The 15,779-nt window shown below is 39.3% G+C and overlaps 1 protein-coding gene across 1 annotated transcript in view; it reads right to left on the reverse strand.

The window, feature by feature from the left end:
* Positions 1–15,779, reverse strand: part of pde11a (phosphodiesterase 11a) — a gene marked incomplete at both ends in the record, with an annotated part of 32,367 nt that overhangs the window by 13,682 nt on the left and 2,906 nt on the right. Inside the window, 8 exons of the mRNA XM_080038042.1 lie at positions 764–814; positions 1,686–1,778; positions 1,878–1,945; positions 4,600–4,675; positions 6,331–6,463; positions 7,969–8,033; positions 8,176–8,316; positions 8,984–9,073. Coding sequence (XP_079894168.1) covers positions 764–814; positions 1,686–1,778; positions 1,878–1,945; positions 4,600–4,675; positions 6,331–6,463; positions 7,969–8,033; positions 8,176–8,316; positions 8,984–9,073 — 717 coding nt within the window. The remainder of the gene's footprint in view (positions 1–763; positions 815–1,685; positions 1,779–1,877; positions 1,946–4,599; positions 4,676–6,330; positions 6,464–7,968; positions 8,034–8,175; positions 8,317–8,983; positions 9,074–15,779) is intronic.

Raw genomic sequence — 15,779 nt, forward strand, 5'->3', positions numbered from 1 at the left:
AACCCCCTCTCCCCTCCCCCTTCCCCCTCCCTCACATAAACAGACAAGGAATACAGAAAAAAAGTGAAATAAATAACTAAGACAAAATGATTAAGAAAATAAGCTATAAGTACACAAGAAACAAAGCTAAAACAAAAACAAAACTGGGGCAAACCTCACACCTTTTGGTTCCCCAAGTGCCGCAGCACTAGGCACGGTCATTTTTTATAACAAAGTTATAACAAGTTACTTCAACTTTCAATAGGTTGGCACAAACACTATTTATTGATTTAACAGAATGGTGTTGTTAATTTCTTTCTGCTTTCTCCTCTCCATAGAGGTGCCAATGTTGTGTGTGTGCTGTATTTGAGTAGTATTGCAATTTCATATTGGCTTTGAGCAATAACTGTTTGTTTTTTTAAATGTAAAAACATTTCCTACGTGGAAACCAATCTTTATTTTGCTTTCATTCCATAGATAGAAAAGTAACTATGGAGAAAATAGAGGCCCCACAAAGAGCTGAAAAGGCAATAAAGACCCCACAAAACAGCTTTTTAGGTCAGGTGTGATTTATCGATACTTCATAGTATATCGCCAGCCTCATCCTCTAATAGCAATATAACTGCGGTTAAAGGATAAGGCTTTAGGAACAAGCAAGGTCTCACATGAATAGCGACTTTAATATCTGTGTTAAGCTCAGAGTAAAAAAACAGATCCCCCCGCAGTACTGTTAGCATTGAGAGGACGATATTGGTTCATTTAGACAGGAATTAAAATATGTTACCTTGAATTTGTCAACTTCAGTCTTGTTGCAAGTGGCATGGTAAGACAGAACCTGAGGAATGATGACACAGTGTCACTCAATGGGTTTTTCTAATCATTAGAATAGCCAGCAGGACTCTGTAAAAGAAAGCACAACTGATGCTGCAGTTTGGAAAAAAAATACTGCACACTGGCATTCCAGTGGGTCTTCTGAATGAGGAAGCTAACACTCGCCTCTGGAACAGTCTACAAGAGCAGCAATGTCAGTCCTGATTCCATCGCGGTGTTCCCTTATTTCCTGAGAGAAATACCTCGCACAGACCTGCAGTCCCTTATTTGATCAGAAGCGCTCATGTTTATTCAGCGCTGCCAGAAGCAATGCATCTACATATTAGTTCATGCTGTGCCTTTCCTTTAAATACTCTATCTCGCTGCCTCTCAGAGTAGTGCTAACTACTACAATGCACCTGAAACGCCCTTATTGTAATCCAAGCGCATACTGTACAGGCTAAGTATTGCTATGCGGGGCAGATGAAGGATTGCTTTTCAGTGCCTCTCATTAATTCTCAATAAAACCTTTTGTGAGAAGGTTATCTTCAAAGAGAGATCAGCACTTTTTTCCCATGTGCATCTTATGGTGCCTAGCCCACAAAGAGCCCGGAGAGAGAAGAAGTAAGAAGTGGTTTTATAATAGCCACATGCACAGAAGGTATTGTTTCCACTGACTTGTGGGTAAATGTTTCAGCACAGATAATATGTTGACTTGAAAGGATAATGAAGATACCACTGTAGCTAATGGTACAGAAGAACAGAGAGGACACACATGACACTAAAGTATAAAGCAGGAATGGTGCACTTAGGGCGACACTCAGGAGCGGCGTTGCAGCTTGCATAGTAATGTTTCGGCATATGTACTATACGGATGAAAAATATTGTGTTCTTACATCCAAAGCCACAGACTGCTTGGCCCAGGACTTCTTCACCTGGTCATACATAATGGTGTTGTTGATGCCTAGCCCACAAAAGATCACAAACGACTGTGAAGAGGAGCAAAAGATCAGTCACATGCTCAGCAATTTAAGATACAACCACAGGCTACTGTATGCTGAAAAGTGATGTAAAAGTGAGCGTAATACCTCAAAGAGACGCTGGTCTGCGTCACCGAATGGTTGCCCGTCGAGCCTGTTCAGCACTTGGGCAACACCTGTCAACACAAAGTCAGTTTATTCCGCACAGCAAGAACTTGACAATGATGAGTCAAGCTTGATGTTGGAGAAGGCTCTAGTGCATATTACCCACCTCTAATTAAAAGAGGATCAAACCCACACACTCCATGTCATTGACTATTATGCATTATTGATGAGAGTTAAGCAGAGACACACCCAAACATAGATTGCACTACTATTTTTAGATATTGTAAAAAAATAACAAACAAAAAACATACTTGCTGTGTGAATGAAGTGTTGTAGCTACATGTACACTTGGCTATGCAAAATTATACAGTATGTATAATAAAATGTTATATTGAAAACGGCTGAAATTGTCATTCAATTTTTGAGAGCATCCCTTTTCGTCCACAATGCTGTAGTTTTATTAAAGCCTGTTTTATTCAACGACAGTGTTCCCTGTTCAGATGGCTTCCTCGTGTAATTAAAAGCAGAGACAGGCTCTGTTGATAAACCATAAACATTTAATTGATAGAGACCAGCTTTCATTGTCACTTATGCTAGGAAGTAATAACACAGTAGATTACCATTCTTACTCATCTTTACAGGGTCAAACCAACCTACCAAAGTGACATTTTAATTTCAATGTATAGCTGGAGAGCCACAAAGGCGAAACAAGGTTAGTACTGTGCTATTAAATATTTAAAACTCAGGATCCATTCAGATCTATCATTGCTCCCTGTGCAATGATCATGTAATTTGTGACGTGGTCCCTAGCATAGGCAAACTAAATGCGCACTTAGAGCCCTGTGGCCACCATCACATAATCTTTAACTACGCCACAATACTAATGTCACACAAGTGATATTTTTCAGAATCAGAAAATAAATCAATAACCATAATAGGATAATAATTTACAGCTCTGTTAGATGTATTTACATAAATATCCTATAGTATTGCTGACTGTACAAGTCCATCCACAAGGGGTTGTAGGGTAGAGGGGTTTTTATAATTCAGATTAGGTCTCAAAATGTACAACATAGATAACATTCAATCTACTTTGATCCACTTGTCATTTAGACAGGTAAACCATGGCCTGGACTAGTAGCTATGATCTACATTATCACAGGTCCATCATTAACCAGCTGGAACTAAAGGAACACATGCACATTTTGCAAAGGATCTTTTACCAGCTTCTCAGAATCGCTACCCACGTCTCAAATATTTAAGTAGAATAAAAAACAAAATGGTAATTCAGGCTTGCAAAACCAACCAGAAAAATAATCATTCAAAATACACCTTTGTATTACCAGCTACCTTTTTAAAGTAGCGTTCATGGCATATTGATCAGAGGAAGTGCGAGTACGATTGTATTCACATTTGATATAACATTTAACATCATGATTGTTGAAGTCCCGAGAGCATTTCTTGTGGTTACATGTTGAAAGAGCTAGCTGTAACCTTGGCAGATGACACAAGGACATCCGCTTTCTAACTGAACATATCCTTGACGTTAGAATTTCATCTTCTGCTGCTTTGTTTGTGTAATGGTTTTTTCACTCCAGATCCTCAGGTGCCACCCACACACGCTTCATTTCTTTCTCCCCTTACTCTTTTCTGTTCTCCTTCTTCCTTCTCCCTCTCCCCTCCTTGACAAATGCACTAACACCCACTCAAAAGAAGAAGAAAAAACACAGTACACACGGACACCACACAAACACAAACGCAGGTCTTAACCAACACAGGACTTAACCAACCATCAGCAGCAAATATCCTGATCGCTTTGCACTCAAATCAAACTAATGACTTCCTGCGTCAGATCTCGGTGGACCAAATGGAGCTGCTATCACTGCTCCTCCCTGCAATATCCAGCAACCAAGACCAGAGGAGAGATCAATGATTTATCAGAGTGTTAAGTGTGGTGTTGGCCTGGGGGCTGATTCACAAACACAAAGCACACAGCCAAAAGAAGGGGACTCCACCTCCAAGTGTGGAGTGATGGTGCAGCGATGCTCTAATCGCACACATGCAGCCTCTGCTCCATTCTCCCTTATTGTCTACTGTGCACCAGAAATGCATCAAAACACTAGTATTACTAGTGCATGCGAATTGTACATGATGTTAGTTCTGAATATGCTTCTTTTGCATCTTCATATTTCTTCCTTTTTTGACATGTTAAAGTAATATATTTACGTATATATTGTTTTGTTTTGTTTTGTTGTTGTTTTGCATTTTGTTTTTGTTCTTTTACTGTATTATTTTTCATGTTCAAAAGTAAAGTATTCATTCATTCAATATATAGCAGCATCATTGATAGACTATCCGTAGCCAAAAGTATGTGGACATGCCTGTCTTTTGGTTTGGGCCTGTTTTTCATGGTTTTAGATAGTCCAATACAGTACAATGATAGTTTAGGTTTGTGGAAGGCAATTCCCCGTTTCACCATGACAAAGAATAGGTCTGCATATTCATATCCATGTTTCTTAAAATAGATAATTGCGTGTGTGTGATCTTTCAGGTGTCCACATACTTTTGGCAACATGGTGTATTACACTAAACTAACTTTAATACCTTTTACCTATAAACAAATTCAAGGTTTCAAAATTGTTAAATGCAATACACAGAATCTACACAGACACAGAATCTTCAGATACATGTACATGAAAAAAGGAAGTTCCATTTGTTAACTTACCAATGATTTGGTGGTTGCTGTTCCATATTGGGACACAAAGCACTGAGCGTATGTGGAAGTCCGAGAACTGGTCTGCCTGAAAAGAGAGTGACTGTAAATACAGTGTGAAAGAGGTTACCATCAAAAGGTCTTTGCACTTTTTATTTTGTCTTTTGTTTTTGTGTTCCTTTTTTGTCAGGGTTTTGTGTGTGTGTGTGTGTGTGTGTGTGTGTGTGTGTGTGTGTGTGTGTGTGTGTGTGTGTGTGTGTGTGTGTGTGTGTGTGTGTATGTGTGTGTGTGTGTGTGTTCTCTAAAAGAAAATCCATAAATAAAGTATTTAAAAAAAATCCTTGCACTTTACTTTTAATTGAAAGTCAAAACTCTCTGAGAAACAGAATTTTCCTTTATTTCAATAAACAGGACATTTTGATGGACTTACCATTGTATATAGGCTACTAAAAATGAGTTTCAAGAAAATGGGTTTAGTTGCACTTCTTCTTTAATATCCTATCATAATAAACTAACAGTTTTTTATTTAGAAGCACCTGCTTCCCTCTTTTTTTGTATCAGCACTGCATGAAGCATTGCTGCATTTAGGACGTATTTGAAAATATGTTTACATTTATCAATGTTAGGCATTGAGAGAATGTACCAAAACTCAAGTATAGTATAAGCAGTATGTACTGACATGTCTAGAACAATACCCAGCTCTTGGGTATTGAATTGCATTTCCACCACTGGGGTACTTACTAAACATGCATGCCTCACTTCTAATAGAAGAGCAACACCTCAATTTTCATGGAAATAAAAGAATGCAGACTGCATAGTAGAGAGAGAAGAAGCACGTTTCTGCCTATATTCATTTCAGTAATGGCCTGCTGGTAGCTTTCCCCTCAGTACACATTCTTCTGTCACTGCTGCTTAACGAAGATCATGTCAACTTTTGCTGCTTGCTGAGCGGACTGCTGTGCCATTACATGGGATTCTGTCCAGATCTATGCAGCATTAGCATCGGCCCGCTGCAGTTGGCGCTTCCTGGTTTGAAAGGGCATTTATCCTACAGAGATCAATTAACAGCTAATAAAAACAAAAAGGGGCACTGTGTAATCTATCTATGTCATGACATTAAAAAACAAGAATGTATGCTATTTATATGAAAAGAGTAATAATTCAAAGGAGACTATATGTTTGGTCTTCAAGGGACTCCAGAGTTTTTTTTTGTTCTCCTGACTGGCAGCCATTTTAATTTGTGCACGCCTCTCACACCTCACATTAAAGTCACATGAGTGTGGTCCAGCTAATTAAAGTGTGAATAGTTATGAAACTTCCTCGAATTTAAATGTAAAGACAGCAATGTAAACTGATACAGTTCACGGTAACACCGACCATGTGTTACCACTCGACATTGACAGTCTGTTTCGTTTGAGTTACAAACCATCTGTCTGCTCATCAAAATGGGTGCCATCCTGACATCGCTCGCCAGGTGGTTTTCACAGCCATTAATACATCTAGTGTGACCTCATTGACTGGAACATGATGCCAATGTGTGAACATCTTGTCGAGGTTTTAAAATTCCTGGGACTGGAGCAGTGAAACATCTTCAACACCAAGCAGTGAGTCTAGTTTTGATTATGAACTTCAAGATATATAACCTACTACGACCCAAAATATAATCGTCATTGGTTGAGATCCTTTCACTTGGATGAAACCCTGGTGATATTCAACATGAAAGGCATGTCATTGTGTGTTTACCTCAGCATCAAAGCGGGGATCCTGATAGGCATCGCTAATGTTCACGGGTAGTCCTGTGGATGCTACCAGCTCTGCAATACTGTTGTTGATTAGCCAGACTGAGTATGACGATTTCTCGATACTGTCTTTGAAACTAGGGGGTCAGAAAATACAAAGGGGGAATATGAAAAAAGGAGCAGAGCAGAAGAAACAGCACTGGGCCATTTTGTCCATTTGACTTTTCTTATTAAACAACTCCAATGTTCTGTTTTATTCTCTTTCACACCTAAACTGCACGTTTGCAATTGGAATTTTTTTTTTTATTTATCCATGTAAACCCTCTCTGACGTGGACTTGAATTTAATGAAGCTCTTATACAGTAGATATCAGTAGCTTCTCCTGCAGCTTATGGAGTAATGAAAAGTTAATTGTGCGATTGTCTTCCTCATTGCATAACGCCCCCACACTCTGCTACAGAAACACCTGCACCCCTGCGCACTCATTGCAGTGAGCTTTCTAAGATGTTTTACCTTCAAATGCAACAAGGTATGTTCAGTGGGGCTCATTTTGTCCTTCAAGATTGGAACAAAGATGGAAAGTACTGATGTCAGATCTTTTGAATCCCTTTGATCTAGTGATGCAGCGATGTGCGGATGTGTAACCCACAGCACGACAGAGAATAAACTTCATGGGTCTGACGGCAAGCTACCTCACTCCCTTTTTATTTCCTGCTCTCTCTCTCTCTTCATTCTCTCTGTCTCTTCCCTGTCTAATGTCTGTCATTTCGCTTCCACAGAAATACAAGCACTGTGCACTCGCTCAACATTATCCTCCCCATGGGGTTGGCTGTGGGATTGTAAGGCACATTAGAAAATCCAACAGTATGCTTCTCTTTTGACACCAAATGTATTCACTTAATTACACGCGTACATCTTGCACAGCAGCCCTTCTTGGTCAGATGTGAACCTTTAGGAAGACTAGAGTCAAAACAGAGATACCGTATCCCTTTGATTTGTTGTGTATTTATGTTGTGTCAAAAGCTGGCTATTTATTTAATACGTGAAAGCAGAAACACAAATCAGTGTCAGGAGTTTGTTTAGTCAGAAAAACTTAATTGGCCAGTCAAGTAGACTGACATTTCTCTGATAACTCCTGATTTGGTACTGTCTGTATTCCTTATGTTATGTGATTTTTTATATTACTGTTGTGCTTATCACTACTGCATTGAAGTGACCATATCAGCTGTGGAAAGTGCAGGACCCGGGAATAATTTGTCTTCCTTTCAGTGTTGGTTTTCATCCATAAACATCCCACACAATATTAAGCCTCTGTTTCTTCACTGAGCCATGCCTAGCAGTGGAGAGATGCAGCAAAACCCAATTAAGCGGGGCTCCTACAGTACGTGTTGTATTCAGAATCAGCATATTACCCCCACAGCACTACACAGACTATCCCGTTTTTGTACACTCCTTATTATTTGTCCTTGATGGAAGCTTTACAGATTCAAACGAGTCTCTGTGCAGAATTTACAGCTGCCTTGGTGACTATTCAGTGAAAAGGTTATCGGTGTGTGTGGGAGGGGGGGGGGGGGTTATCAGACCAGATGTTATTGAGGAGCAAAGTAGATTTTTTAACAATTAAACACCATTCAGTACATACCTGCTTTCAGTGTCTGCACTACACTTAGGGGACAGTAGCTCAAACGATTTGGTGAACTTCACCACCTGAAACATTTGAAAGGGAAGAAATCATATGGAAAAATTGCATTGAGCTTTATGGTATTCACTGGTAAAAATGGGGGCAGACAGAAAGAAAATATGTGCGTAAATCTAGAGACATATAGCATAAGGAAAGAAAAAACAGTACCGGTGACTCAATGTCCTCCAGCAACTGCACAGAGCAGCGCTCGCACTTTAGCAGAGTCTGGGCACGATGCATGATCTTCCTGACAATCTTCTCCAGGTCAGTCTGCTCCTCAAACAGGTCATTGACTACCTCCAAGAGTGCCTGAACGCCAGTGACAGAAAAAGATACCACTGGCTTTATTCCCAAACAATCTGTACCACACATTGCTGTAAAACCCACTAAGTAAGAAATCTGTCAGCAGGTAATACTAAAGAGTAAAGCCTTTTGCCCTGCCTATAGCTGTTGGAGCACAATACTATTTTCCTGAAACCATAAACCAGCAAGATGATGTATACATGATTAGTTTCCCCAGCAAAAGTACATTACACCCTTTATCTAAGGCAATGCCAATCCAATTTAATACACAAGCACATAAAAGTCATAGGGTGTAAAGGCAGCCCCCCTCATTTTTTCTCCCTCCTTTCACTGAGCTGTGTTCTCATTATGTTCTCTTCCATCAAAGATCAATGTGTGACATGAAAAAGTGCATCTCTTAACATTTCCTAGGAGATTTAGATCACAGGCCAGGCCCCGGTCTGGCTAGTACAGGCCCATCCCCCACCACGACACATCTAGAGAAAATGTCCATGCAGGGCTGCATGCAGCTCAGTGATCCCCACTGCTGTGGCAGCAAGTGGGCTGCTGCTAATCAATACTCTGCCTTACTGTCAGCATCACGGGGGAGGAAGTATTGCTGAGCCTAGGGATGGGTGGGCGTGTGGGTGGAGGAGGGGGTTATTATTATCCACGTTGGCCCTGTTGCCCTTACCCGACTCCTGTCATACTCCTTCCTGGAAGCGCCAAAGAGTTGGGCATTGGAGATCGCAATACCACAGAAAGGCAGGTACATCTGTAGCACCTGTGGACATATTGAACACTTGTAAACATGTGCAGACTTGTTTCATCACTGACCCACATACAACAACACAAAATTATTTATTTTTTATCAAAGGCATGTTGTCGCAAAATGACCACATTTCTTTTGAGGGGCCCAAAAAACATACAACTTAAAACATTTAGTAGGTGAAGGGTTTTTTCATAGCAATGTACTGCTCATTAGCCTGGAAATCCAGACCCTGATATCTTGAACGATAGAGGGTCTGGCGACGATCAATTGTAATTTCCAACTCAAGGGGCGGCTCCTACTCGTGCATTTCAAATGCCACTGCACGCAGTTGGATAGCACTACAACCAATCAGAGCGATGCACAAGGCGACGTAAGCCCCTTTCGTTTAGCGAACAGCTGTTAAACTGTTAAATTAAACGTTTGCCGTTGTCGGTCGGCAAAATAGAACATTCCACTTACTTGCTAATGAAAGATTTGAGTGCCGTCTTCCAAATCGTTAAGGGTCGAGGCCAAAGCAGTCTCAAACTCACACAACATATCCGCAGCCATCTCTGATGTTTACTATCACGGCTTCGACGTCGCATGCACGTCACTGTCGTCATCCGGTTACGTCCTCCCCAGAGTACCATATAAAGGGCTCTGGCGCGCCCATATGAGATAGAACCAATTGAAACGTCTACTACTTGCTGTAGTTTGGTCTGGCTTTGCGAGACTAATTGAAACGTGAGCCCAGATTTCTGGTCTTCTTGATAAAGCTTCAACGGAGCGTGTCCAGACGGTCCAGACCAACACGCGCAGCAAATTTAATTTGCCAGCGCCTAGTGGCAGGTCTGGGAATGCCAGGCTAACTGCTCATCGAAATATGACATGAACCTTTGACATTTTGATCGGGTATCTTTAAATATCTTTAAAGACACAGCTGGGTGAAAGAAGAACTAGCGTTTATATGTGTTTTTATGAGTGGAACTCAGTTTTGTCAGCATCTTCCATGCTCACGGGCACACGGCCACAATATCTACACTCCTGCTAACAGCCTGACACCATTCCACTCATCCACAGAAAGGGGTTACACACAAGACTGGTGGCTGGGAAACATATTTGTAAACAATGTAGGTTTAAATGGCTTTGTAAATCCGCAAGCTGATGCATAGCTGCTTTTAGTAAATGAGCTAAAAAAAATATATACCTGTATATATTTTTGGAAATTGTGAGTAATATTTTCATCCAAGAAAAACTACCAAATAATAATAGCCTTTCATTGGCATCATTACAAACTAGGACAAATAAATCAATTCAACGGACGTTTTAACATTTGACTGAATAGTCTGCCTTACTTCGCCTTCTGGGCTGATAATATAAATTCCTTATTTCACATATTTTCTTAAAAAAAATAACGTAATCACTTGATGTGGTCAATCGACCGTATGTATCCCGAAAATCGAATGAATGTCTTACTAGTTTAAAATCGAACTACATTTCATTCTTCCTCACCGCTGTTGATCCATAATGAACATCGATATGCAAGCAAGCAGAAAAGGTGGCAGCAACTGCATGCTATAAAGAGAGCCGCAATGTGAATACACGGGTTGAACTCTATACACAAAGTAGCCTTATCTGAGAGACACTCAGCCCCCATAACATGGAATCAATAGAATTTAGGCCGTGTGCTTCCTTACTCTGCCTCTTTGTTTAGTTATCAATCTTCAGCATCTGGTTGCTGTGTAAACAATACAATCAGTACAACAAACCCACTAATATTTACCAGCCTTCAGTGTGACATGAGGGTAGGGACACTACAACAATACATGAATGGGAAGTTACTCAGCTGCGGCTGCTGATACAGGGATATCTATTTCACCTTTAGAAAGGATAATGCATCAGTTACTCATCAGGCCACAAATGAAGATGTAAAGAACTGAATCTTATATGTGTTGAGAAATGGGAAGCTTGTACCTACAAAAATATTGTTTAGGTTGTCCACAGATTCACAAACTATTTTTGGGACGTCATGTGCAGTTGGATATACAGGATGTAATATTTGCTTTTTATATTTGTTTAAGATATGGCAGAATATATAAAACATGTAGTTTGGTTCAAGACCACCTAAACCGAGACCAAGTCATTACCGAGACCGGAGTGTACCGAGACCAAGGCAAGACCAAGACTTTGAGAAGTCGAGACCACGACAATACCAAGACGCTTTTTCTTTTACTGTAAGCAATGAAAGCATTTCTAAATCAATAAAACCATATTCAAATCACTATTTTAATAACTTAATAAACGTATTTAGTTGGTAGCAGAGCGTCAGGATCCTTTTAGTTTGCAATATCCCTCCAGTTGCGGTCTCAGCCGGTCTTGACATAAAATTTCGAGACCAAGACCTTTAAAAAATGGTCTTCGAGACCGGTCTAGGGTACTACAACACTAACATCTAGGTAAAACATATTGATATATTAGTAAAATAAATGTTGGGCTCCTTCTGTGCTCCTATAATTGATTCATAAACTCACATGAAAACTGTAATTGCTGGGCTCATGATAATTGAGGACATAAAAATGGTTGAGAAACCTGGCTCTAATCTGTACAGTTTCTCTCTACAATCAAACATTTTTCCAGGGTCAAATACATATCTTTCTATTATTTATTTCTGTCTAATTCTCCCTCTGTATTTTTGTTTGTAGTATTGCTATCTGAAATAGCATGTTGGCCATTGCAAAAATGGATTATTTTGACCAATGAGTGACTCCAGTGACAAGGAGTAAAATAATGAGGAAAAATGCACATGTTTGAGTGGGAAGGAGCTCATTTTTATACATTTATCAGGCTACAAACCTCAGCAACGTGAAACGTGTAAGCTTTTTACTCTTCTGTTGAATGCATGTATTTACATCTATTTTTTTTAGTCTTGAGTTTTGGTTTTGGTTTGTGATTGTTACAACTGATGTACAGAGTTACAACACCTGTTTGGACCTGTGTTTAGTTCATATTAAATCACTCAATTAAAATCATTTATAATCCTAATATGATATGAAATAATATTGCTAATGAGTAAACACACTTTTTGCATCAATTGTGTCATTTCACAAAATCAAGCGTCTTATGCAATTATTTTCAGACACGTGAAACAGATGATGCTGAGCAAAGAGCTCATACATAATGGGATTTCAGCTGTCCTATGGAATTCTCTCATAATGATCTTCCAGAAAGACAGTGGCCATCAATAGCCCCCGCAGGAGCAGATTCATTAGCGAGCAGGACTTTGGGGATCTAGCTATGGATCTGCCTGTGGAAGAGGCAAACCCAAGAAAAGCACTGCTCCCTCTAATTACATTCTGTCAGGCAGGCCATTATACAAGGTTGCATTGCAAACAAGACGTTTTTGCATAGAGACCTGTGGACTGACCAGTAACGAGTGGTTTGATAATGAAACTAACTGGCCATGACCTTAGGGACAATCAGGTCCTAATATAACCTCAATGACTTCCTTTTCCACAACCGGAATTTCATACAAGGTGAGCCAAGGGAAATTACAAAACCAGCACTTAACTTCTCCTCTTACCACGTGAATAACAACTACCTGTCAATTTAAGAAAAAGCTCTGTTAACTTTGCATATGTGTTAAGATGAAACCGTTACTGTTTTATCAAAAATCTTACTAAACATTAAGCCCTCCATTTTCTCTGATTTCATATGGGACTCCCTAGCTTCTGTCAACAAAGTGCATAGCAGTTTTGCAATTAAACTTAGCAATGATTGCTTCTCCTGAAGGTCACATCAAATATTTATGCCACAGTAATCTACATCTCAACAAATCTTACAAAGCAAGTCACTGTTATGCATCATAATTACCTACATAAGTTTTACACATTTCAATTTCATACAGACAAATTTAGAATTCACAATATAGCCTACTGAATTGACTGGCAGAAATGTATGTGCACTAAAACAACACAGCCAATAAACACTGTACCACACCAGGAGTGCAGCTCAATAGCTATTACCCATGAATAATTAAATTGTTCTACACATCTCAGGTGCATTGGGGGGATAAAGCCAGGAGCAACTAGTTCACAACAACGGACAAAGGATAGGTGCCGTAACAAACACCTATTGGTCCTCAGACTAATATGATTGTGGCCAATATAGATGCTTGGAACGTAACCAGACAAACGATTTGAGCCCCTTGACAACAATGACTCTTTCATACAAAAATAACTTTGTCATTCCTTTCAAACGATTGACTGTAATAGGTGATATAGGACAACTATAAAAACAAAGACTAACGTTTGCTTATTCTAGCCAGTAATTTATTATAATGTCTTCACATTCAGTATAATCTCATGGGTATCGGATGTTAGATATGGAGTTATTTAATATAATATCAGTAAAATGTCACAAAGCATCAAGAGATAACCTGTATGAATAAAGGTTAAACAATTGGAAACATACATTTACTTTAAGCGAAGAAGGGATCTTGGAATGACAGTTTGCGTTTGTTTGCAATTTTTAAAGTAATCATTATCATAACTAAATTTAAATTGGCTTAATAAATTGGTTGAGGGACTGAAGTTTGTATCAAAAACAGTTGTGGACGCTCTCTGAGGAAAAACAACCACTGACCAATTTATTTTAAAAAGAAAGTTGAGCACAACTCACTCAGTTTAAAGGCCTACTTCACCGGTTTGAATATGAAGGTGTATTGAATTCTGAGATCCTATGTAGTATAAATGTGCGAAAAAAAATTAAAATCGGTTCATCCTAGCCTGAGAAAAGGCAGAAAGAGTGTACTTTGTAAATATTACTGTGATGTCAAGACATCACAGTAATATTTACAAAGTAAGTTTTTTTTTAACCCAATATTTCTCTTTCTGTGATGTCACGAGAAAGAGAAATATAGGGTTAAAAAAACACTCTTTCTGCCTTTCCTCAGGCTAGGATGAACCAATTTCAATTTTTTTCGCACATTTATACTACATAGGATCTCAGAATTCAATACACCTTCATATTCAAACCGGTGAAGTAGGCCTTTAAGAATGGTCTAAGCTTTTATCAGCAGTTTTGTTTAGATTGAAGGCAGTAATCTATTTTGGGCATATTAATTGCATTTTATAACATGAACACTTGAACAGCATTCTATTGTATGTATCTATCAAAATGACCAAGCAAAGCTTAATATCATGAAACACATGTCCATTATAGTTCCTGAAACAGCCACATAGAGTAGTGCAACAGCAGCTCCCTCATCATCTTCTGATGATGTTACTGAGGATGTGAGGTGAGGCGAGCTCATACAGTGGTAACTGTAAGCTACTCCAAGCAATCATTTGTCGCAGTTTCAACTAAAAGGAGTTTAGCAACACAAAAATCAAGTAGCATGTTTAACGGTGTGTATGTTGTATGCAGGTTAAGAAGCTGTACAATGTGTTATCTACGTGTATTCTATACTCCCATATTGCAAATATGACATTTTGCTGTTACATAAATAACTTTGTAAGGTTTGGTATGAAACACTGAATAAATCAGATCCGATCTGACATCGTGCAGTATTAAAAACATGTGGCTCAGAGCAGAAATTGTGTTCTCTTTTCTTTAGCTGTGGATTTACATTGGGAAATTGTGTAAAAGTGGTTATTGCAGTATTGCTTCGAGACAATTTGACAGGGAGTTTGGCAGCCAGAGGCAGCACAGTGGTGAGGAGAGAGCGTTATTTGACTATCGACTCACAGAGATGTTAAAATGTATTGGCAAGCGGAACCTACATGGGGGAACTAGCATCTTTTGGAGTCTAGACATTTCATGAAAATATACCCAATACATTTTGTGTACAATGTATCAAAAGACATTCAAAGTTAAAGAAAAGCTAAATCAAGATAATAACACAAGATGTAGAGATAGCACAATAGAGTCAGCTACACTTAAATTAAGTCAAGCTATATGTGTCTATGGAAGATAATAAGACAATGCAATTATACATAGGTTGGATCATTATCCAAGCTCCCCATAGGATTCCAATCCAGGGTAGCAACAACACAATTAAGGCAGCTTGGGTTTTAAAACCAGCCACATAATGTGTTTAAATATCGACATTTGTTTTAATAAAGGTACACTGGAGTCCCTGATGACATCTGCTGTTGCAGCATCGTTTAATGCTTTAAAAAGTGTGATACATTTTCGTGTTACAAGATCCTCCTCAAAAAGCAGAGCTGCAGATGGGCTTTGCAGGGAGCTGACTATGGTCTCTGATGCTAGCATGGCGTTTCATTACTAATTCAGCTGTAGCCATCCCAAGCATTAGTGTGATGTTAATGCAATGTGAAACCTACTCAAAACATGGGGAAGGGAAGAAGAATTCCTAATCTGCGTTTATCATGAACAATGGGTTTAGAGTCTATGGGTATGGAGATGTAAAATTTGACAATATAAGTCCAGCGGAAAAGAAATTGCCTAGAAATCAAAAAAACTTGAGCGTGTTCCTTCATGTGTCATCTTTCCTCCCCTTAAGGGGCTCATGCCAGCAATAAGATAACAAGTCAGTCTTGTCACTGCCTTTTTTCGCTACATCTAGTTGAATGTGCCGCACTCCTCTATGTGGACTTAGACACTTGCTCCTTGTGCCTCTCTAAAGATGGTGATATTCCAAATAAACAATCATTCACAAAAAGGAAGACGACACACAACCAGTACAAGATGATAACCAACCTCGACTGCTGCTTTGACT

Source organism: Ammodytes marinus (assembly GCF_949987685.1).
Source record: "Ammodytes marinus genome assembly, chromosome: 12".
Classification (NCBI taxonomy): Eukaryota; Metazoa; Chordata; class Actinopteri; order Uranoscopiformes; family Ammodytidae; genus Ammodytes; species Ammodytes marinus.